The 24954-nt window shown below is 39.0% G+C and overlaps 1 protein-coding gene across 7 annotated transcripts in view; it reads left to right on the top strand.

Annotated features, from left to right (window-relative positions):
- Positions 1-24954, top strand: part of MTR (5-methyltetrahydrofolate-homocysteine methyltransferase) — a 93138-nt gene that overhangs the window by 49380 nt on the left and 18804 nt on the right. For 4 of the 7 annotated variants that reach the window (XM_081299645.1, XM_081299643.1, XM_081299649.1 and 1 more), the window contains 10 exons: positions 3610-3789; positions 5593-5709; positions 5994-6134; positions 7539-7628; positions 8703-8855; positions 9849-9956; positions 11042-11142; positions 15320-15387; positions 15968-16088; positions 19715-19750. In XM_081299645.1, the coding sequence (XP_081155771.1) occupies positions 3610-3789; positions 5593-5709; positions 5994-6134; positions 7539-7628; positions 8703-8855; positions 9849-9956; positions 11042-11142; positions 15320-15387; positions 15968-16088; positions 19715-19750 (1115 nt within the window). The remainder of the gene's footprint in view (positions 1-3609; positions 3790-5592; positions 5710-5993; positions 6135-7538; positions 7629-8702; positions 8856-9848; positions 9957-11041; positions 11143-15319; positions 15388-15967; positions 16089-19714; positions 19751-24954) is intronic. The other 3 variants (XM_081299646.1, XM_081299644.1, XM_081299648.1) reach the window with 3 other exon arrangements.

Below are 24954 nucleotides of genomic sequence, written 5' to 3'. Positions count from 1 at the left end.
GAGATGTTGAACACTTTTTCATATATTTGTTGATTGATTGTATTTCTTCTTCTGTGAAGTGTCTGTTCAGGTAAGGACTATATTGATTGGATTGTTTTTTTTTAATGTTAAGTTTTCTGAGTTCTTTATCCAAGAGATTAATGCTTTCTGGGAGGATGCTTTATCGGAGGTGCATTTGGTAAAGATTTTGTTCTAAGGAAGCATTTTAAGGCTTCCCTTTGGCATTTCCAAATTGTCAGCAATTTGTTCCCTCGTGCTTTGTGACCATTAGCAAGTAAAATAAGAGTTACTTGAACATAAGCACTATGATCCTGCTGTAGTAGGTCTTGTAATCCACCTAGCTGCATAGGGCCAAGGAACAGGTAATATGTACTGCAAGTATATGCTGACAGATAAGATTCATGTCCTAGGGTGAGTGGAGCAGGACAGTTATAGGTTGGTTCAAGATTTCATCAACCTACTCAGGGTGGAATTCGATTTTAAAACTTAAGATCTGGGCTATGCATCTTCAACAAATGGTGCTGGGAGAACTAGAAATCTATATGCAACAAAATGAAATTGAATCCCTTTCTCTCACCATGCACAAAAGTCAACTCAAAATGGATCAAGGAGCTAGGAATCAGACCAGAGACTCTGCGTCTAATAGAAGATAAAGTTGGTCCTAATCTTCATCACGTGGGGGCAGGCCCCAAATTTCTTAATAAGACACCTATAGCACAAGAGTTAAAACCAAGAATCAACAAATGGGATGAATTCAAACTGAAAAGTTTTTTCTCAGCAAGAGAAATAATATGTGAGGTTAATAGGGAGCCTACATCCTGGGAACAAATTTTTACCCCTCAAACATCAGATAGAGCTGTAATCTCTAGAGTATACAAAGAACTCAAAAAGTTAAACAACAAAAAAGCAAATAACCCTATCAACAAATGGGCCAAGGGCTTGAACAGAAACTTCTCAGAAGAGGATATACAATCAATCAACAAATACATGAAAAAATGCTCACCATCTCTAGCAATCAGAGAAATGCAAATTAAAACTACTCTAAGATACCATCTCACTCCAATAAGAATGGCAGCCATTATGAAGTCAAATAACAACAAGTGCTGGAGAGGATGTGGGCGGGGGGGGGGGGGGAGGTACACTCATACATTGCTAGTGGGACTGCAAATTGGTGCAGCCAATTTGGAAAGCAGTATGGAGATTCCTTGGAAAGCTGGGAATGGAACCACCATTTGACCCAGCTATTCCCCTTCTCGGACTATACCCAAAAGACCTAAAAAGCATACTACAGAGACACAGCCACATCAATGTTTATAGTAGCACAATTCACAATAGCTAGACTGTGGAACCAACCTAGATGCCCTTCAATAGATGAGTGGATTAAAAAAATGTGGCAATTATACACAATGGAATATTACTCAGCACTAAAAAATAACAAGATCATGGCATTTGTAGGGAAATGGATGGCATTAGAACAGATTATGCTAAGTGGAGTTAGCCAATCCCTAATAAACAAATGCCGAATGTCTTCTCTGATATAAGGGGGGTGACTCAAAATGGGATAGGGAGGAAGAGCATGAGAAGAAGTCTACCACTAAATAGGGAAGAGAGATGGGAGGGAAAAAGAGGGAGAAGGGGAATTGCATGGAAGATGGAAGGAGAACCTCATTTTTATACAGAATACATATATGATGCTGTAATGAGAAAAAGAAAAAAGTGTGTCACATTAGATTGGATAGAGAGAAAGGATGGGAGAGGAGAGGAGGAGTAGGGAGGATAGGAAGGGCAGCAGAATAGAATAGATAATATGATTGATGTATGTACATTCCATGTATGTATTATATGTCAAAATACATTCTGCTGTCATGTATGTCTTAAAAAAATAAAAATAAATTGTATGGTTAAAAAAAATTAAAAAAAAAAATAAAAGATCTGGGCTATGGCTGTGGCTCAGTGGTAGAGCTCTTGCCTAGCATGCATGAGGCACTGGGTTCGATCCTTAGCACCACATAAAACTAAAATAAAGGCATTCTGTCCATCTGTTTAAAAGAAAAAAAAAAAAAGAATTGTTTGTTTCTAGAGTTTTCCATTTAATATTTTGGACCATAGTGGACCACAGGTAACTGAAATAGTGGAGAGTGAAACTGCGGGTAAGGTAGATTCATATATATATATATATATTTTTTTTTTTTCCCCCAGAGCATGTTTCATTTTTCATGTAGCCAGAAATTCAAGATGTAAATTGGTGAGTGTGCTGAGTATTAAAGTTGCAAGTCTGACCCAAAGACAGCTTCTATGACAAAAGTTCAGACATATATTTCCCTCATATATTCATTCAACAAATGATATTGAACGCATCCTCTGACAGGTACTGCTCTGGGTACTGGGGATACAGTAAGACTGACATTCTAGCTGTCAGGAGACAGGTTGGGAATTTAATAATAAGTATTAACCAAAAATAACAAAGAAGTTGCCAAATTAGTACAGATTCTGAAAAGACCTGCTCTGAAGAAGGAGAAGGAGGGAAGAATGGTGGGGCTACTTTATGGAGGGTGATTAAAGCAACTTCTGAAAGGGGCCTTTGGCCAGATTCCTGAGATGTTGAGGCACAAAACCATGTCTGGGGTATCTGGAGCAGTGGCAGCAGTTCATGCCAGGGCTCAGGAGCATAGGATTGGAGGGGTTAGGCCTATGGGAGGAGCAGGGTGAGTGAGTGGAGTGGAGGAGGGGCATGATGAGCCTTGGCTGGAGGCAGAGCCTGATGGTAAGGGGAAGGGAAGCCGTGGGGAGTGAGCCTTGCTGGAGTCCTAGGGAATTCTGTGATTCATATCTGTAAGCCGAGGCACATGCTAACAAGTCAGTGCTGTACTGGAGGATGGGGAATAAACATGAGTCCTCAGATCAGCATATATTGTTAGGGTGGAAAATTCAGGAAAGCGATGGCAGTGCTTCTGGGGTGAAAGGACTTGCAGGAAGGTCAGGAGAAGGAGGGACACTTATTTTTAGTCTGTCTTTTAGTAGTGTTTGCATTTTTATCATGTGTATTTTTAAGAAGCCTCTTTATTAAATATGCCATTTATATGCATATAAAATTTGATTTTTTCAGAAAAAATCTTACCTGTAATGTTGATAAAAATACAAAGGGAGCCAGGCACAGTGGTACATTCCTTCATTCTGAGCCACCCTGGAGATTGAGGGAAGAGAACACTAAGTTCAAGTTCAGCTGGGACAACTTAAAAAGACCCATTTCTTTTTTTTTTTTTTTTTTTAATTTTTATTTATTTTTTTTAGTCATACATGACAGTAGAATGCATTTTGATATATACATACATGGAATGTACATACATCAATCATATTGAAAAAGACTCATTTCAAATTAAAAAATATATATATGTGTGTGTGTGTTTGTGTGTGTGTGTGTATTTTTTTCAAACAGATTCCTCCTCTGAAATATAAAATAATTTGGTAAATATTTAGAGGCTGCTTGGCATTTGTATTTCTGTGAAATCCATGTGTTGACACTTGAGTGCTTTCAACAAGTGAAATGTACTGTTTTCATATAACACTTTGTTTTTATTTTTTATATTTCATATATTCTCCTTTCCCTAGGCGACAGAAACAGATGTCAAAATCAGTATATGCACTCGAGCCTACCATTTACTTGTGAAAAAACTGGGCTTTAATCCAAATGACATCATCTTTGACCCCAACATCCTCACCATTGGTACTGGAATGGAAGAACATAACTTGTATGCTATAAATTTTATCCATGCAACTAGAGTCATTAAAGTAAGTAAGGGTCATTTTCTCTTTTCTATCCAAGACATCTCAAATTTATCACAGGGGTCTAGTGAATGGTTAGCGTTATCACATATTTTTGGATGGGTATATTGACATTCTCATTGTGTAGTAAATTTTCAAGTTAGAGACTTTAAAATTTTTTGTGATGCTGTTTAAATTATGAAGTGGGACACACTTCATAGTGTCACAGCGTAACACACTTAAGCTTGTATGTCTCCTTTTCTGGGTATACCTCATTCTGAATTTCATGTCATAGTCATCATCCTGATTTAACCATATTATTTAGGGTTATTTTTTTCCTAAACTTTGTTTTGATGGCACTGGGGAGTGAATCCAGAGTATTCTACTACTGACCTACATTTTCAGCCCCTTTTATTCTTTCATTTTGATACAGGGTATTGCTAAGTTACTGAGACTAGCTTCAAACCAGTGATCCTTTGCCTTTGCCTCTTGTTTTGCTGGGATCACAGGTGTATGCCACTGTGTTCGGATGGTGGTTTTGCTTTTTAAGATGGCCCTAAGGCTTATGTTGGCTTGGCTAGCATTCATGAATGCAGGAAGGCTATGATGTGCCCAGCATTGATGGGCTGATGAAAAGGTTGTGACCAGGTATTTCTCTTGGAGCAGGGCGTCAATATTCCCTATTTCAGAGTTTACAGTGACTTTATAGGGCAGAACTATGAGAACCAACTGAATATCTAAACAATATAGTTTAATTTTGCCTGTTTTTTAGCTTGAAGGGAATCATAAGATATTTATGACTTTTTTCTTTATTCATACTCATTTTAAAGATTCATGGAGGTTCAGTGGTAGAGTGCTTTGCCTCGCACTGGATTCGATCCTCAGCACCACATAAAAATAAATCAATAAAATAATGTTATTGTATCCATCTACAACTAAAAAAAAAAAAAGAAAAAGTTTCATCTGCATTGCTGTAACTGTCATTTGTTCATTCTTTGAATGTATAATATTCCATTGTATCATTACGCCATAATTAACCATTCTACCATAGAGGGAAAACTGGTTTGTTTCCAGCTTCTGGGCCTCATGAGCAATGCTGCTGTGAACATTCTTCTATACATATCTTGGGCACACATGCCCAAGTTTCTTTAGCATATACTCCAGAAGCCCAGTGGTTGGGTCATAGTACTAGATAATAGCAAGCTGTCTTCCTCAGTGCTTGAGCCAGTTTGTCCTTGAGCCAACAGTAAATCAGAGATCCTGTTGTTGCACATGCCTGATGATGCTTGATATTATCATAGGTGCAGCAGGAACCTCAGTTGCCTTTTGTCCTTTTGTAATTGGTCAAGTTTATAATGAACAACAGCGTTTGTTCATTTAGTTACAAATACCTTCAGGTAGTTTGTGCTTTCAATGAATGGGGAACTGTGTGTGTGTGTGTGTGTGTGTGTGTGTGTGTGTGTGTGTGTGTTTGCTTGCACACTAACATGCTCTCCCTCTACCACTTTCTTCTCTATCATTTATCCAGCAAGGATTTTATGGAATACTCATTATATATTATACTCTATCAGGGTCATTACTGAAGTACACAGAGATAAAGTAGAATTTTATATTTTCCCTTAGGGAGACTAAAGTCTAGTGAGGGACACTGATGAAGCTGTGCCTTTACAGCACCATCATACAGCAAACTTGGGTCTGTGTCTGATTACAGAAAGTTCTGTGTTACTTTGGACTTGTTGTTTATTTTCCACTCGAATATAAAGCTTAAGAACTGTGATTGGTGTTTTGGGCAAAATCGACACTGTTTTCACATTTTAAAATTTTTGCCAGGAAACTTTACCAGGAGTCAGAATAAGTGGAGGTCTTTCCAATTTGTCCTTCTCCTTCCGAGGAATGGACGCCATCCGAGAAGCAATGCATGGGGTTTTCCTTTACCACGCAATCAAGGTATGATTGAAGGCCTGCTTGCCCCTGAAACCAGCTTTCACTTAGGGCAAGGTTTGTCCACTGTGGCCCTCAGACTAACTGGCCTGTGATCAGTTTCTGTAAAGGAGGTTTGTTTAGGGTACCCCCTAAATGCAGCATTCACCTGTGTTTTATCTAAGGCTGCTTTGGGGCACCAATGCAGAGTCAATTAGTTGTGACTGAGACTATGGCCTAAAATGTTTTCTTTCTGGTTCCTAATTTAGGGCATCACTGGAAATCCTCACTTTTCTTTTTATTGCCCTTAGTTTGGTATGGATATGGGGATAGTGAATGCAGGAAACCTCCCAGTATATGATGATATCCACAAGGAACTTCTTGAGCTCTGTGAAGACCTCATCTGGAATAAAGACCCTGAAGCCACTGAGAAGCTCTTACATTATGCCCAGGTAGAGAGAAAAGTGTCTAACATGGCTTTTTCCTTTCTTTGAATTTATTACTCACAATTATTGGACCTTCATTGTAGAATAGAAGCACATACCTAATCATGTCTTCAGATCAACAAACATTCTAGAGAAGGTATTGTGGTTAGGGTAAGGAAAGAGAAATGGACCATTCCTACTCTGCTTCAGCATTCTGAACCTAAATTTCTTTTTTTGGTACTGGGGACTCAACTACTGAGCCACATCCCCATATTAATATTTTTTATTTTGAGACAGGGTCTGGCTAAGTTGTGTAGGGCTTTGCTAAACTGCTGAGGCTGGCTTTGAACTCCTGATCCTCCTACCTCAGCCTCCCGTGATGCTAGGATTACAGGTGTGCACTGGAACTTAAATTTCTATGTATTTGTTTTGAAGTGTGAAATATATTTTTCTTGTAGCAAGTGACATATATTACTTCTAGAAAATTTACAAAATACAGGTAAGCAAAAGGAGAGAATAAAATCACTCATATTCCCACCACCCAAAGTATTTGGAATAGACCGCTTTGTCTTAACCCAGCAATTCCATCCCTTAGGCAGGAATTGTCTGGTTGTGTGGCTGGTAGAACATGTACCAGTGAAGGGAATATGAGCTTTAGAAGGACTTTTTCTTTTTTTAATTATTCTTTAGATTTTTCTACATGAAAGACTCCTATTGTTGTTATTCCAGTTACCACTCTGGTCCTATATCTTGGTTTTCTCCCCAAATCTTTCCTTCTTTTATTTGTACTGGTAACTTGATGTCTTCATGTTTGTTTTTATTGGCCTTTCCTGTTATCAGCACTCAGGCTAGGCCCCTTCTGAATTTCCCTTAAAAACACTACGTTTAATATGACCCTGCAGCTCCAGAACTGTGACGAGTATCTCCTGTCCCACCACACAGTTGCCCTGGAGGTTAAGTCCAACTCCACGGCATGAATTTCTGGCCCTCTGTGATTTGCCTCTACTATCCTGCACAAGCATTGCTCCAGCAACATCAGTTTTTGTTCAGCATTAATGCATTCAACTGATGTTCACTGAGACCTGCAGAAAATGTACAGAGGTGATCTTAATCCAGTGTGGTAGGTGCTGTGGTAGGGGAGGCACAGGGTGCTATGAGGATGTTGAGGTGGCATGGACCCCAAAGGTGGAGGTGGTTAAGGAAGCTTGCCACAGGAATGAGAGTTCAGGTGAAAATTGAAAAAGGAGGAAGAGCTGCTTGTGCATCTCACCAGACCTGGTACTGTGGTTGGTCAGTGTCATAATTCATGCTGGGCACTCTGCTGGGAGCTGGGAATGTAAAAGAGTAAGACAGTTTATTAGTTGCTGCCAAATGGTTCAAATAAGTGACTTCCTGCGTCTATTTCTTTGTTCAAATTTCAATTCATTTCAGACTCATGGCAAAGGAGGGAAGAAGGTCATTCAGACCGATGAGTGGAGGAACAGTCCCATTGAACAACGGCTAGAGTATGCTCTTGTGAAGGTGAGTTCGGGAACCTGCACTGGCCAGCTGATAGCTTGTCACTGCTGTCTGATGCCATTGTGGGAGGGTTGGTTGTGACAGCAGCTGGAGCAAGAGAGGCCATGGACTCCTGGTTGCTGATTCTCAACCTGGGTGGCCCTCCTGCCCTGCATTATATGATAGCACATTTGGCACTATCTAAAGGTATGTGTGGTTGTCAAGGTGGGGGTGGGAGATGTCACTGGAATCCCAGTGACCAGGGATGTTGCTCAATGTCCTGTGGTACACACCACAGCCCTCCACAACAAAGACTATTCCAGCCCAAGGTCAGTAGTACTGAGGTTGAGAACCCTACCCTGACCAGGTTGCTTTTAGTCTGTCAGCAGGTCAGTACTGGTTCTTCTCTGGATGTTTGGGATTTTGGTGAGATAAATAATCTCTTGGCTTCAGTTTTCCCATTTGTGAGTCTGGAGAATTTCAGAGTTCTTTTTTGGAGGGAGTGGCATCTAAAATTCAACTCTTGCCTTTTGTGATTCACATATTTCAGTTTGTGGAACTAGTTCAGCCACATCCAAGATCTGTGAGTTGGGGACCCTGGAGGAGGGCTTGTTCAAGCCTAGATTGGGGAGTCTTCTCTTTTTGAACTTCACCTGAGAACCCCACTCAACCTCATTCATCTTCCAGCCAAGTAGTGAGAAAACACTGATTTGGCAGAGATATTATTAAAGTATAACCTGTTAAAATACAAGAATACAAACATCTGAATTAGAAATCTACTTATTAGTCCACCTTCTCATTAATAGCACACTTTTGTGAGTATTACTTTATATCAAGAAAGCCAGCTAAGCACTTAACATGGGTTATTTAATTTAATAAATCTCAAAACGTATGAACAAGATATTGTGGCACTCTTAGGAAACTAAAGCTTAATAAATGGCTTGAGTGGGTGCTGGGAGCCAGGATCTGAACTTACACAGTCTGATTTCAGGACTCTCATTCTTAAGCATATCTATGAATCATTTTCTGTTGGTTGTTTGGACTTAAGCCATTTTTTTCCCTTTATTCTTCCCACAACCTTTTTTTTTTTTTTTGAAGGGCATTGAAAAATATATTATCCAGGATACTGAGGAAGCCAGGTTAAATCAGGAAAAATATCCCCGACCTCTGAATATAATCGAAGGACCCCTGATGAATGGCATGAAAGTTGTTGGTGATCTTTTTGGAGCTGGAAAAATGTTTCTACCTCAGGTTGGCAAAAATAGGGAGACATGTTCACAGTTGAATCTCTTCCTTGTCTTAGTGAGTAGTGAGTTTGGTTACTCTGTTCAAGTTTTGATTTGGACCAGTCCTTGCCCAGATGTGTTTTGGAGTTGTGTGGGGAAACCTGTCTTTTTTTTTTTTAATTTTTTTATTGGTTGTTCACAATATTACAAAGCTCTTGACATATCATATTTCATACATTAGATTGAAGTGGGTTATGAACCCCCAATTTTACCCCAAATGCAGATTGCAGAATCACGTCGGGAAACCCGTCTTTAGAGTGGTGTGGAAGCTAGAAATCATCTGGAAATTGCTAGCTTCATAATCTTTGTTCTGATTTTCTGTACCACCTTTTACTCTCAGAAGTAAAGTAAGACTCAAGATAGATTTGATTTGACCAGCAAGTGTTCATCTTAAATAATACATACTTTGAAAAAATATTACTGTTTTAAATAGTTACATTAAATGATAGATTTCAAGTAAGAACACCACTCTTTATTTTGAATTGCAGCAGCTGCTAGCCCATGAATTAACAAACACTTGCTGAGCATCTAGGTTACGGGTCTGAGGCGATGAAGGATGGAAGGGGACTTGTCTTGTCTGAGGCTCAATTTTAAGGAGTGTGGAGAAGAAAAGGCTGAGAATGAGCACATGGTGGAGGGACTTTAACCCTGAAAGATAAGCGACAAGAGGCCTTCTAGCCAGAGAAAAACTAACAGGCAGAAGTTCAAGAAGATGGAAGTTTCAATGTTTGGTTTCTAGCCTTGTTTTCCTTCTGCTCTGCCTCCTTCACTGGCCTTTCCCTCAGGGAGCTTATTTTTCACTCTGCTCAATGTCAGAAGCAGAGTCCAGTATAGCTAGCTCGAAGTTAAAGTGTGTGTTCTGAGCTTGTGCTGGGGTTTCACAGGTGCCATCAGAAGCCATGTGGCTGTCACTGGCTGTGGTTGCAGTAGTCAGATAACCAGCTCTGCTTTTTCCCAGGTTATAAAGTCAGCTCGGGTCATGAAGAAGGCTGTTGGCCACCTTATCCCCTTTATGGAAAAAGAAAGAGAAGAAAACAGAGTGCTTAATTGCACAGTAGAAGAAGAGGCAAGTTGTTTTTTTTTTTCAGGCCTGTGGGCCCTTTAAAGAGTGGGCCTGGGAGACTCCTGTTGGGGTGGGGTAGGGGACTAGGCAGTCAGGCTGGCTTGCTGTTTATCACTGAAGATAAAGTAGAGAAATGATCCAACATCTGTCCCTCCTTTTACCAAGCTTCAGGATAACTTAGGGTTTTCCTTTGAATGTAGCTTTATGAATTTTTTAATACAGATGTAATTTTTCAATCAAGACAGTCCTTCGTTAACTGATATTTACTTTGTACCAAGTTTTGTGCTGATACTGCAGCTACGAAGATCTGCTCTTGTTTGTTAGGTAATGGGCTAATGGTTGGTTTTGGATGATTTTTTTTTTTGAACAAACAAATATTCTCTCTCTACTAATAGTGTCCTTGATACCGCTACTGAATTCAGTTTAATTTTTGCTGATTGTACCACCAGAATAAATCATTAAGCCTTTTAAATTTGCTTGGTTCCCAGTGAAGCTCAGGCAGCTTTGGCTCTTGGGATTCTTAATTCTTCAATTGATCCAGCCCAGACAGACATAGTGTTTATAAAAACGCCATTGCCTTGCTCACTGTTCTTTGTTTTTTCCCTTGGAGGGTAGGCAATGTGCTGGCAGCGTACATAACGACCATGTGGAAGAAGCAAAAAGTTACCCCTAATACTCTACACTGGGCCAGTGTGGTTATTTTCAGATTCTGGCAGGGGACATTGCAGTGAACATCTCCTCTTTTCTACCCCCTCCTCTAAATGTTGACAGTAAACATTTATCAGACAGTTTTGGGGTGAAGGATGTGGTCTTTAGCTGTGGGATTGTTCTGTTTGAACTTGAGCTGTTCTTGAGAGGTTGCAGTGCACAATCTTGGTTGAAGCCCTTGTGGTTACTCTGCAGATGGGCTCATTTGAACTGCTCGAGCTTACAGCACTCTGCTTGCCTAGTGCAGTATTTGGGTCTCAGGCTCATCTTTGAGGTAATTGTATTAATCCCTTTCTGGGTTGGCACTTACCTAGTTCTCGAGAACTACGTGGTCTGCTCTGAGGAACTCCAGTCATGCTCACTGTGTTGCTTGCTTTCAGGACCCTTATCAAGGCACCATTGTGCTAGCCACTGTGAAAGGTGATGTGCACGATATAGGAAAGAACATAGTTGGAGTGGTCCTTGGCTGTAATAATTTCAGGTAAGCTTAGACCTCACCTTTTCATCCCTTTGCTATTCAAGAAGGGAAATGTTTCAACAGGTTAATTATTGAGGAAGGAAGGTAACGAGTAGTAGTAGATGTTAGAGGTTATTTTTTCATTTATTTATTTTTTGTCTACTCTGTTTTCAAATTGTGAACACAGTTTTTCAAATGCAATAAGTGAGTAATTATCTATTATGCATTCAGTGAGGACAAAAAGAATAGGAAAAGCTATTTGGGCAGGTGGACGTAGCCAAGAGGCTTCTTGTGAATGGGCATCATAACATAGACCCTGAGGGCCAGAACATGGGGCTCCCCATGGCAGTCAGCATTTTCCCTTTTTCCTCTCAATAAGCTGAGAGCAGAGATTGTATGAGACCTGATTGAATGGAGTTTTGTAGGGTGGTTTTGTCTGTACAAATGCTCATAATTAATTATTTAGATGCTTTTAATTGGTTATATTTTGAAAGGGAGATTTGCAAGAATTCGTTATGTTTTTTTAACGAACGAGAAATGGTCACAGATTCTGCTAAGGGCAGGTGGGAAACAGTGGGGAAGGTGAAGACTGGTGCAGGTACTTCCTTCTGTTGGTGGAATGTGTGAATTGCAGGGGGAAGTGACAGCAAGTGTCAGGTGCCTTTGAAGAGGGCAAATGCAGATTTTTTTTACTTTTTTATTTTTAATAAACACATAATAATTGTACATAAATATGAAATATGATGTGCTGTTTCAATTCATGTAAGCAATATGCTGCATGTATGCAGTGTGCTACCTGTGTACGGTGGGCAGTGATCAAATCAGGGTGATTAGTATTTCTGTCTCCTTATCATTTCTGTATGCTTAGAACCTCTCAGCTCCTTTTCTTGTTCTTTGTAAAATATATAGTAGGTTACTGTAAACTATAGTCACCCTCCTGTGCTGTAGAGCAGGAAATTATTCCTCCCAGCTGTGTTTTGGTACCTGTTGTCCAGCTTCCTCCTCTCCTTCCTCCCCTGCTCTTCTTAGTCTCTACCAATAGCTATTCTACTCTCTTATACTTGTGACATCAAGTTTTTAAGCTACACATATGAGAGAGAACATCTTTGTATATCTGGCTTATTTCCCTTAATATAATGTCCTCCAATTTCATCTATTTTGCCACAAATGACAGGATTTTGTTCATTTTTTTATGACTGAATAATATTCCCTTATATATTTCATTATATAAATATTATTTTATAAATATATATTACATAAATTATATAAATATAAATAGTATTCTATTATACATATATTCATCCATCAGTGGGCACCTGTGTTGATTCTGTATCTTGCTATGTAGGTTTATTTTTGTGATTTTTTTTGTCCGATAACATTTATTTTCTAAATTCTGTATGTTCTTAAGTAGTTATGGATGACATTGCTAAAGCATTTAGAATAGCTTAAATATTTTTTTGAATTAGAAGCTCAAATTAAATGCTTACAGCTATGTTATGAGCACTCACAAAGAAGGTTAGATTATAAAATCAACATTTTTCATGACTTCTTTCATTTTTATTCTCTTCAGTCTCCCAAGTGGCAGAATGCAATAATGTGCATAGGATGAACCACAGAGTGGGGTGCGGCTCTGAGCCAGAGGAGAACCCTGGGAGAGTCAAGAAAGACAAGGTGTTGGGGTGGGAGTGGGAGGTTGTGGTAGAGGCGAGGGAATGAACGGTCATTGGTGAGATGCTCCTGACAGAAGAGCGAGCGGTGACAGCAAGGTAGCACTGGCATCGTGCTGGTGGGTTTTAATTGGATTTTAAAAACACATGCAATGTTGAAAAACTCAGCTTTGAAGTGCAGGCCTTTTTGTCTGGAGTTAGAGGCAGTGTACTCTTTTGCCTAGTTTTACATGCAGGATTCTGCGCTTCTCATTGTATAACAATATATCTGGTTATGAGACTTTCTTCACTATATTAAAAAAGAAATGTGCTGCTGCTGGCTATCTGCGGCCTCCAGGTTGTCCATTATTCATGCCCCTGGCATTTGCTACCAGGTTAGAACTAACAAAGCTGAATATAGTTAATTCTTGATTTGAAACTGTCAAAGTTTCTACTGAGGGTTCCATGTGTGCTAACTTATTTAAAGAAAAGAAAAAAAGGATTAAAAAAATACTATGAGAACAAGCTGAAAATCCAACAGTACAAGAGGGCACACAGTGAGAAGCAGGCCTCCTTCCTACCCAGTGTCCAACACCCATGTTGCCAGCTGGTGACGTATCATGTAAAAGTTCATACTTATACACTTTTAAAAATGTGAACCTTTTACTATTGAATTTTAAGAATCGTTGATATAATTAAATAAGTGAAAATAATGTAATTTTTAAATGTTTTTAACAATATAATAAAATTAAATGATAAAAAAGACTAGCATTGTAGATGTTCTCATGTAAAATAGGATGTTAGTAACGGCGGCATTTCCTAGGGCAGACGCTCCTCCTACTGGATTCTAGGAGGCACTCCTGTGGAAATCAAACCTTCTGGCCCTGTTCTGTCCCCTCAGCATACTTCCAGCATTCTCTGTCCAGTGCCTGTCCCCCACTCAGGTGTGCCCACCCTTTGAGTTTTGCACACCTTCTTGGCCACCCTGAGAAGAAGAAGGAGGCCTGCTTTCTGAATCCACCTCTCTTCTTTGTCTTAAGTCTCTAGCTTTTCCTGTGACAGCTCTGTGTGCAGAGACTGGCCTCTTCTCTATCCCCCTCCCCACTGGCTCTCCTGTTCAACAGCTGTTTGCTGAGGAACTTCCCAGCATTTTTTATTGGCTTAAATGAATTAGATAATGAGTTTTGCTAATTTAGATCCTAACTCTTCCAGCTCTCCTGCTAATTAGTTGTGTGACTGACTGGACAACTTGCTTAACTTACCAGATCCTTTTCCATAGTAGGGGTTTCATCATAGAGGTTCTGTGAGGGTTAAATTAAATTACTTTGCAAAGGTCTTAGCATAGTGGAAACAACCCAGATGTGTGTCAGCAGATGAGTGGGTAAACAAAATGTTCATGAGTCAGCTTTCTGCTCCTATAACAAATTTTGGCTCACAGGTTTGGAGGTGTCAGTCCATGATTGGTTGATATGGTTGCTTTTGGGCCTGTACTGAAGCAGACCATCATGATAGGAAGTGGATGTTGGACCAAAGCCATTCATCTCATGGACAGAAGGCAAAAAATAAAAAAAGAGAAAGAGAAAGGGGCTAGCATCCAACTACCCCTTTAAGGTGTGCTCTGAATGACCAGAAGACCTCTCATTAATCCCCACCTCCTGAAGTTTCTACCACTTCCCCATAGCATGGACCTTTAACATATGGGCCTTTGGGGAACATCCTGGACCTAAACCATAGCCTGTGGCATGTCTATACAATGGAATAGTATTCAGCCTAAAAGAGAATGAAATTGTGATACACATGAAATGTGGATGAACCTTGAAGACATAGTGCTGAGTGAAATAAGCCAAACACAGTGGGACAAATAGTGTGTGGTTCCACTTATAGGAAATACCCAGATTAGATAAATTCGTAGAGACAGGAAGCAGAGTAGAGGCTGCCAGGGAGGGTAAGGAGAGGAAGAGGGAGTCATTGCTTAATGGTTACAATGTTTTTATGTAGGCTGATGAAATGCTTTTGGAAAAATAGTGGTAATAGTTGAACAACACTGTAACTGTAATTAATCCTCCTGAATTGTGCACTTACCAATTCCAGTGGAAAGTTACATATGTCTTACCAGGGTTAAAAAATAATATGCCAGAAACTGTTGAATTTGTTAATTTTTATTTTTATTTATTTGTGGTTAAGCTAGGGTCTTGTATGTTACCTAGGCTGGTCTCAAACTTGTGACCTCAACTGATCCTCCTGCCCCAGCCTCCTGAGCAGCTGGGTCTAGAGGCATGCACTACCTTGCCCAGCTGCATTATATGCTTTAATGGACAAATTCCATGAAATGGGAATTATATTTCAGGAAAGTTGTGTAAAAAAGGCTTAGCATAGTGCCTTAGCATAGTTGTGGTGGTGAATTGTCATGTCAGTACTTAGTGAACATTTCAGTGTGATTCCATTTTATATTAGAACAGTGTTGATGTCTAAAATGAAAATGCTCATGCAGCTTTGTCTCTAATGGGTTGTTACTGTCCCCCCCCCCCCCCCCACATTTCACTTCTGTGCCTCAGAGTGATTGATTTAGGAGTCATGACTCCCTGCGATAAGATACTGAAAGCTGCTCTTGACCACAAAGCAGGTACTGTGCAACTGTCCTTTGGGGATTACTCTCAGTGTCACTTCCCCCAGAGTCTGTATGTCAGTGTAGTAAAGCTCACTCCATGTGGGGGTCTAAGGGACATGCAAACTGTCAAGTCCAGCTTCTGCAAAGGGCTGCTGGGATGCCCATCTGCATTGGAAGTTGATAGAGGTGTGAGAGCAACCGGGCAGCTGCTTCTGATCTCTGGAGATGAAATGGAGACCAGCTTCTTAAAAGCGAACACTTGGATTTGATTTTTTTTTTTTTTTTCTGGATATAGTTGTTTTTAAAATACTGTGTTGTTTGAGTCTGAAAAATCACAAAGTAAATAAAATCTTCTGTTGTATGGTTTCCTAAAACTGTGCCAAAACTTCAAGTTATAAATCTTATTTGCTACCAAAAGCAGATAATACATTAAAATCCCCCAGACAGAAAAGGTGTCTTAGAATTAGAAACTGGCAGTTCATGTTAGGTCTTGTGGTCTGTATTATAAAGTTTTAAAAATGGGTCTTAATACTTTTCCTTTTTTTCTCTTATCCTCCTCATTGTCCTTTTTTCCCTTTCTTTTTAAAAATCATAGACATAATTGGCCTGTCAGGACTCATCACTCCTTCCCTAGATGAAATGATTTTTGTTGCCAAGGAAATGGAGAGGTTAGCTATAAAGATTCCATTGTTGATTGGAGGAGCAACCACTTCTAGGTAAGTCTTAATAATGAGCTTTATGCCTTGAGTTTTGTTAAATATGTGTTCATAAACAGTGTTAAAACCTGTTTTTTCCCCCAGAAGCATGTACATTGACTCCTTATTACATAAACTTTCTGGTCTTTACTTTGTTGAGAGCCTGAACAATTTCAGAACACATTATGCATAGGAAACTTTGTGATTTCCTACTCCTTGTTTTTTTGGGGGGTTCCTTTGGCTTACAATTATCTTTTCCTTGAAATCAAATTGGATGCCCAAGCTGTGTTTTTTTGGCATAAAGTTGAACTCTTAAAGAGAGACAGTTTTTACAATTATTGAAGAAACTCTAATCTTCTAGTGGTTTAGAGTCAGAAAATCCTTCTAGCTAGAAAGAACCGAAGGGACACTTTGGAGAGTTATCTATGAAAGGAGAACTTTTAGGATAAAAGATGTAAAGAGGAAAAATTTACATTTGGTTGCATGGTCTTTATTTTTTGGGGGTCTTGATTGTGTGATTTATTCAGAGATGTGTTAATTTTGGATACGAGACTTCTTTGCATCATTCATTATGTTGCACAACTGTTTACATCAAACTGTAGCATTAAACTTGACGTATGCACTTTGTTTTTCTGGTACAAAAATACAATTGTGGTCTGTCATAAGTATTCAAGAGATCCTTAGAAAGAGCAAGAAATGTATTTCAAGGAATTGGCCCATGTGACTGTGGAAGTTGATAGGTCTGAAGTCTGCAGGCTAAAGACCCAGGCAAGAGTTGATGTTGCAGGTTTGAGTCTGAAGACAGACAAGGCAGAATTTCTTCTTTGTGGAGAAGGGGCAGAAAGTAGAGAGGGTCCTTAGTTCTTTCTATGAAAGCCTTCTACTGAATCAATAAGACCCATGCACGTTATGAATGGTAACTTGCTTAACTTGGGATCTACTGAGTAAAATGTTAATCATATCTAAAAAATACGTCCATAGCAACATTTAGACTGTGGTCTGAGTGGAGACTGGATACTATGGCCTTCCAAGTTTACACATAAAATTAACCATCATATCATGTATAAGATGAGTGGATCATTTTTATGGGTAGCCACGGTGTCTTTTGTTCAATTAAGGACTCTTTGTTTTTGAAAGGTTCTATAGTTTGACAGTCATTGTTCACATTAGAAAACTGGGTTTGTTTTGCCACAGATGATGTATCTGCTAGACTAAGTGGCAGAATTATTGTCAAAGAATATGACCAGCCATCACTAACTGGGGTTTTGATGAGCATGATCCTGTGTAATGAATGAAAGCTGAGCACAAGAACAGTGAGGGGATCTCTGGACTGTGATGAGGATGAAAGACCTTTAAAAACCATGGTTATAAAATGGGATAAATACTTAAATGGGCAGATGTATTAAAGGACATAGCACTTATATTGATATGACAATGACTTCAAAATTAAAATCTCTTTATAAAAAATTCTTAGAAGCTTAATATCAGGAATTTGCTACTTGTACGGATTAGAACTTGATCAATAGTCTGTTTTATTATAAAAGTCAACAGATTAAAGGAAAAACCTTCAGAACAACAGGACTGGCCTCTTGGGATTCATCATTGATGGCAAAATTAGAATCATCGGTGGCTCTTAACAGTTATATCCTGATGCACAAATGGTGACATGGGAAATCATTCACTATCTATTCTAATTGTTTGCCAATATTTGAAGGTAGAAAGCTGGATATCATGACCTCACAAGGTTTCTTCAAACTTTCCAGTGCCTTGTTTCTCCATGAACTCTCTCTTTTCTGGTTTTCTTCTCTTCCATGTTCTTTGCAGTCTCTGGAACTTTATTTGGAAAATAAAAGTCTGGGAAACATTCCTTTTCTCCATTGTGGGCCTGGAGCAACCTTTGAAAAGAAGGTTCTCATGTAGCATCCTTGAGCTTCCATGGAAAATTCCCAGTTCATCTTCCCTTCTGAATAGTGACTGTGGATCAGGTCACAGACCTGGAGTCTGGCTTCACTGATCTCTCCTGTTTGAATAAGCACTTCTACTGAAGTGTAACAATCACACAGAATGTATGCAAGTCATACAGGTGTGTGACTTGATGAGTGTTTGCAAAAGTGAATCCATCTATGTAACCACCTCCAAATCAAGAAGTAGAATGTCATTGGTACCTAACAGCCTCAATGGGTCACATATCCTGGCATTTTTTTGCAACTCTGCTGCTTTCTATCCCTGTAGGTTGGTTTTGCCTGCATTTTGACTTTATATAAAATGGAACAGTACTGTGTATGAAGGCCCAACATTGTTGTTAAAATAATTTTAGAGGTTTTTTTTAAGTTATATATGGATACAGTATCTTTATTTTTTCATTTATTTTTATGTGGTGCTGAGGATTGAACCCAGTGCCTCATCTGTGTGAGGCAAGTGCTCTGCCACTGAGCCACAACCCCAACCCAGTTTTAGAGGTTTTTTGCCCCCATTTCATTGTATGATGTACTATGATTCAGACATCCATGCCTCTGTTTGTAGACGTTTGGGTTTTTCCAGTTTGGAGTTCTCACAAACAATGCTGCTGTAACATTTTTGCAACCGAGTTTTAGTATATCTGTGTGTGCTTCTGCCCAGAAGAGAAGTACTAGATCCCAGGATAGTGTATAACCATCTTCATTGACTATTTCCAGGCAGTAATTCTTGATATGTTTTTCATTTACATTTCTTTGCTGATTAGTGATGCTAACACACCCTTTCTGTGTATATTGAACATATACTTTTTAAGTATTTTTTTTTAAGTTGGATATTCTGCCTTATTTATACTGTTTTAGGCTTTAAGCCCTTTATCAGAAAAATAGCAAGTAGATTCTTCCAGTCTTGCTTGCCTTTTGCTGTTTTAGTGGAGTCTTTGGATCATAAAAGTTTTTAATGTTTATGAGATCTGATTTTTCCATTATTTTAATTTACAGTTAGTGGCATTTATGTCTGAATAGAACCATTTTCTCTTAGGCTGCTTAGCCTACAGAGCATTCAGGAGCCTGAATGTCTCAGTAGCCTCTCTCAGACCCCTGGTTATTTTTCCCTCAGACCTGTTGAAGGCTTAGCAGGGTCAGTTCTTGCTTTTGCTAGCTGCAGTTGTATAGACAATAGCTCAGGACTTGCAGATTTTTTTTAATATTTATTTTTTAGCTGTAACTGGACACAATATCTTTATTGTATTTTATTTTTATGTGGTGCTGAGGATCGAACCCAGGGCCTTGCACGTGCTAGACGAACGATCTACCGCTGAGCCACAATCCCAGCCCCAGGACTTGCAGATTTTTACTAGGATAGATCTCTGAAGAGATATAAGTTCTCAGCTTTTCTAAGCCCCAGTGGCTTATGGTAGCATGAACAGAACTAGAACTACACACTTGACTGGGGGTTAAGGCTGTCCAGAGGTTGAAAGGCGGTTACTGAGTTGGGGTCAAAGATGGGTAGAAATATACTTGGAGTAGTCTTTTTAACCTGTTGCTATAAAAGAATAGAAAACTTATTGCAAATCTAGTCCTCTTAAAAAGCAGGACTTCCAAAGGGTATATGTTGTGTCAGTTAGCTTTCACATTTTAACAAAATTTTAGCTAATTACTGCAAAATGTCTTTTTCAATTATTGTTTGTGTAGCTTGGAGAATTCGAGAGGAAATCACATTGCTCCAAGGTAGAGATAATTTTCCAAGTGTGTGTGTGTGTGTGTTTAATTGCTAGAAAGTCATGTGCTAAATCACACATAAGTGTTTTTATTTTTCTCTGTGCACTGACCATATAGAAGCTTAGAATTTAGACGTGTATATAGGATTTTATGGAATAGATTTATATGCTAATATCACTCCTGATTCCATCTTAATCTCCTCGTCTTTATTTTCTCTTTCTCATTTTTGTCATTGAATTTTAAACATTTGCAAACATGGGAGAAGACCTGTTGGATCCTGGGAGTCTTGAATGATTTGGCAGAGACAGAATTTGAGAGTCAACCTTAGCATCTAGTATTGTGCTCTTGGTGTGCAGGAAGGGGCAGAAGGGGCTGGGAGATTCTGGTGTTTTGCATCTTGTCAGGCTTTAGAAGGATGGTTTCTTCTAGGTAGAGAAGCTTGTGGAAAAAAAAAAAAGTGGAATTGATGTCAAATTATTTTATAAGGAAACAGGAAGCACTCTTAGTGGCTAAGCAAGTTCAAATGTCATGCCTTCGATCATATAGCCTTGCCATTTTTATGTTGGAAAACAGCACTTTGCTTTTATTTATTTTTTAATAGTAGAATTCAGTGTTTCTTTTCAGTCAGAAGCTCATCAAAGAGAGAGTGGGCTCAAATTGACTGAGGACCTTTGAATGCTTAAAACTTAAAGTCGTACTTGTTTTCTCTAAGGGAAAGGCTGCCTGAGTGTTACCAGGCTTAAAGTAACACCTTCTTGCAGGATACGTATGTCAAGCAGAATGTAGAGAAGTATCTCCATGCATTCAGGGAGCTTGCCAACTGAAGGGGAAGAAGCAAGGTTAGTCTCAGTTGTACTCTGTTTTGAAACTGGGGCAACTTTTTAAAAATAACTTTTTCTACTGTTTGAAAATCCTCCCCTTGGCAGAATACTCAAGATGTCTTCAAAGCTTTGTTGCCTGAGTGCACCCTTAGGCACAAGTCTAAGACACAGGAGGCTGTGGAGTTCATTCCAGGGTCTGGCTGCCTCCGCTGCCCTGTGCCCTGCCTCCTAGCACCAAAGCTATGTTGCAACAGCCGGCTTGTGCTGGAAGGGACCCCCATATAGTTCAATTCTTGTGGCCTAAGGCTTTAGTTTTTTTTTTTTGTTGTTGTTGTTGGTTGTTCAAAACATTACATAGTTCTTAATATACCATATTTCACAGATTGATTCAAGTGGGTTATGAACTCCCATTTTTACCCCGTATACAGATTGCTGTGTCACATCAGTTACATTTCCATTGATTTACGAATTGCCTTTCTAGTGACTGATGTATTCTGCTGTCTATCCCATTCTCCACTGTCCCCTCACCCCTCCCCTCCCCTCCCCTCCCCTTCTCTCTCTCCATCCCCTCTACTATAAATCGTTTCTTCCACTTATATAATTTTTCTCCTACTCCTCCTTTCCTCTTATATGTAATTGTGTATAACCCTGAGGCTCACCTTCCAATTCCATGCAATTTCCCTTAACTCTCACTTTCCCTCCCGCCTATCATCCCTGTTTAATGTTATTCTTCTTCTCCAGCTCTTCGTCTCTACCCTGTCCTTGGTTACTCCCCTTATATCAAAGAAGACATTTGACATTTGTTTTTTAAGGATTGACTAGCTTCACTTAGCATAATCTGCTCTAATGCCATCCATTTCCCTCCAAATTCTATGATTTTGTCATTTCTTATTGCAGAGTAATACTCCATTGTGTATAAATGCCACATTTTTTTAATCCATTCATCTATTGAAGGGCTTCTAGGTTGGTTCCACAATCTTGCTATCGTGAATTGTGCTGCTATGAACATCGATATAGCAGTGTCCCTGTAGCATGCTCTTGTTAGGTCTTTAGGGAATAGACCGAGAAGGGGAATAGCTGGGTCAAATGGTGGTTCCATTCCCAGCTTTCCAAGAAACCTCCATACTGCTTTCCAAATTGGCTGCACCATTTTGCAGTCCCACCAACAATGAACAAGTGTACCCATTTCCCCGCATCCTCGCCAGCACTTGTTGTTGTTGGACTTCTTAATGGCTGCCAATCTTACTGGAGTGAGATGGTATCTTAGGGTGGTTTTGATTTGCATTTCTCTGACTGCTAGCGATGTTGAGCATTTTTTCATGTACTTGTTGATTGATTGTATGTCCTCCTCTGAGAAGTGTCTGTTCAGGTCCTTGGCCCATTTGTTGATTGGGTTATTTGTTATCTTATTATCTAATTTTTTGAGTTCTTTGTATACTCTGGATATTAGGGCTCTATCTGAAGTGTGTGGCGTAAAGATTTGTTCCCAGGATGTAGGCTCCCTGTTTATCTCTCTTATTGTTTCTTTTGTTGAGAGAAAACTTTTTATTTTGAGTAAGTCCCATTTGTTGATTCTGGTTGTTAACTCTTGCGCTATGGGTGTCCTATTGAGGAATTTGGGGCCTGACCCCACAGTATGTAGATCATAGCCGACTTTTTCTTCTATCAGACGCCGTGTCTCTGATTTAATATCGAGCTCCTTGATCCATTTTGAGTTAACTTTTGTGCATGGCGAGAGAAAGGGATTCAGTTTCATTTTGATGCAAATGGATTTCCAGTTTTCCCAGCACCATTTGTTGAAGATGCTATCCTTCCTCCATTGCATGCTTTTAGCCCCTTTATCAAATATAAGATAGTTGTAGTTTTGCGGATTGGTTACTGTGTCTTCTATTCTGTACCATTGGTCCACTCGCCTGTTTTGGTACCAGTACCATGCTGTTTTTGTTACTATTGCTCTGTAGTATAGTTTGAAGTCTGGTATCGCTATACCGCCTGATTCACACTTCCTGCTTAGCATTGTTTTTGCAATTCTGGGTCTTTTATTATTCCATAGGAATTTCCTGATTGTTTTATCTATTTCTACAAGAAATGCTGTTGGGATTTTGATTGGGATAGCATTGAACTTATAGAGAACTTTTGGTAATATCGCCATTTTGATGATGTTAGTTCTGCCTATCCATGAACAGGGTATATTTTTCCATCTTCTGAGGTCTTCTTCTATGTCTCTTTTTAGGGTTCTGTAGTTTTCATTGTATAGGTCTTTCACCTCTTTTGTTAGGTTGATTCCCAGGTATTTTATTTTTGGGGGGGATATTGTGAATGGAGTAGTTGTCCTCATTTCCGTTTCAGAGGATTTGTCGCTGATATACAGGAATGCATTTGATTTATGCGTGTTGATTTTATATCCCGCCACTTTGCTGAATTCATTTATTAACTCTAATAGTTTCTTTGTAGACCCTTTTGGGTCTGTTAGGTATAGAATCATATCGTCTGCAAATAGTGATAATTTAAGTTCTTCTTTTCCTATTTTTATGCCTTTAATTTCTTTCGTCTGTCTAATTGCTCTGGCCAGTGTTTCGAGGACTATGTTGAACAGAAGTGGTGAGAGAGGGCATCCCTGTCTTGTACCAGATCTTAGAGGGAATGCCTTCAATTTTTCTCCATTCAGAATGATGCTGGCCTGTGGCTTATCATAGATTGCTTTAACAATGTTGAGGTATGATCCTGTTATCCCTAATTTTTCTAGAGTTTTGAACATAAAGGGATGCTGTACATTGTCGAATGCCTTTTCTGCATCTATCGAGATGATCATATCGTTCTTATTTTTAAGTCTATTGATGTGGTAAATAACATTTATTGATTTCCGTATATTGAAACAGCCTTGCATCCCAGGGATGAATCCTACTTGATCATGGTGTATAATTTTTTTGATACGATTTTGAATCCGATTCGCCAGGATTTTACTGAGGATTTTTGCGTCTAGGTTCATTAGAGATATTGGTCTGTAGTTTTCTTTCTTTGAAATGTCTCTGGTTTAGGTATCAGGGTGATGTTGGCCTCGTAGAATGTCTTTGGAAGTTCTCCCTCTTTTTCTATTTCCTGAAATAGCTTGAAAAGTATTGGTGTTAGTTCCTCTTTAAAGGTTTTGTAAAACTCTGCTGTATACCTGTCTGGTCCTGGGCTTTTCTTAGTTGGTAGTCTTTTGATGGTTTCTTCTATTTCCTCTATTGTTATTGGTCTGTTTAGGCTGTCTATATCTTCCTGACTCAATCTGGGCAGATCATATGACTTAAGAAATTTATCGATGCCTTCACTATCTTCTATTTTATTGGAGTATAAGGATTCAAAGTAATTTCTGATTATCTTCTGTATTTCTGAAGTGTCTGTTGTGATATTGCCTTTTTCATCCCGTATGCTAGTAATTTGGGTTCTCTCTCTTCTTCTCTTCGTTAGCATGGCTAAGGGTCTGTCAATTTTATTTATTTTTTCAAAGAACCAACTTTTGGTTTTGTCAATTTTTTCAATTGTTTCTTTTGTTTCGATTTCATTAATTTCAGCTCTGATTTTAATTATTTCTTGCCTTCTACTTCTTTTGCTGTTATTTTGCTCTTCTTTTTCTAGGATTTTGAGATGATATATGAGATCGTTTATTTGTTGGTTTTTTCTTTTTTTAAGGAATGCGCTCCAAGCAATGAATTTTCCTCTTAAAACTGCTTTCAATGTGTCCCATAGATTCCGATATGTTGTGTCAGTGTTTTCATTTATCTCTAAGAATTTTTTAATTTCCTCCTTGATGTCTTCTATGACCCATTGATCATTCAGTAACCTATTGTTCATTCTCCACGTGATGCATGATTTTTCCTTCCTTCTTTTATCGTTGATTTTCAGTTTCATTCCATTATGATCAGATAGGATGCATGGTATTATTTCTACTCCTTTATATTGTCTAAGAGTTGTCCTGTGACATAATATATGATCTATTTTTGTGAAGGATCCATGTGCTGCTGAGAAAAATGTGTAACTACTTGATGTTGGGTGGTATATTCTATATATGTCAATTAAGTCTAGGTTGTTAATTGTGTTGTTGAGTTCTATAGTTTCCTTATTTAACTTTTGTTTGGAAGATCTGTCCAGTGGTGAGAGAGGTGTGTTGAAGTCTCCCATGATTATTGTATGGTGGTCTATTAGACTCTTGTACTTGAGAAGAGTTTGCTTGATGAACGTAGCTGCACCATTGTTTGGGGCATATATATTTATGATTGTTATGTCTTGTTGGTGTATGGTTCTCTTGAGCAGTATGCAGTGTCCCTCTTTATCCTTTTTGATTAACTTTGGCTTGAAATCTATTTTGTTTGATATGAGTATGGACACTCCTGCTTGTTTCCGCAGTCC

Source organism: Spermophilus citellus (genome assembly GCF_964194105.1).
Source record: "Spermophilus citellus genome assembly, chromosome: 6".
Classification (NCBI taxonomy): domain Eukaryota; kingdom Metazoa; phylum Chordata; class Mammalia; order Rodentia; family Sciuridae; genus Spermophilus; species Spermophilus citellus.
The sequence above is the reverse complement of the archived record's forward strand: the minus strand, read 5'-3'. Positions and strand labels throughout refer to the sequence as shown.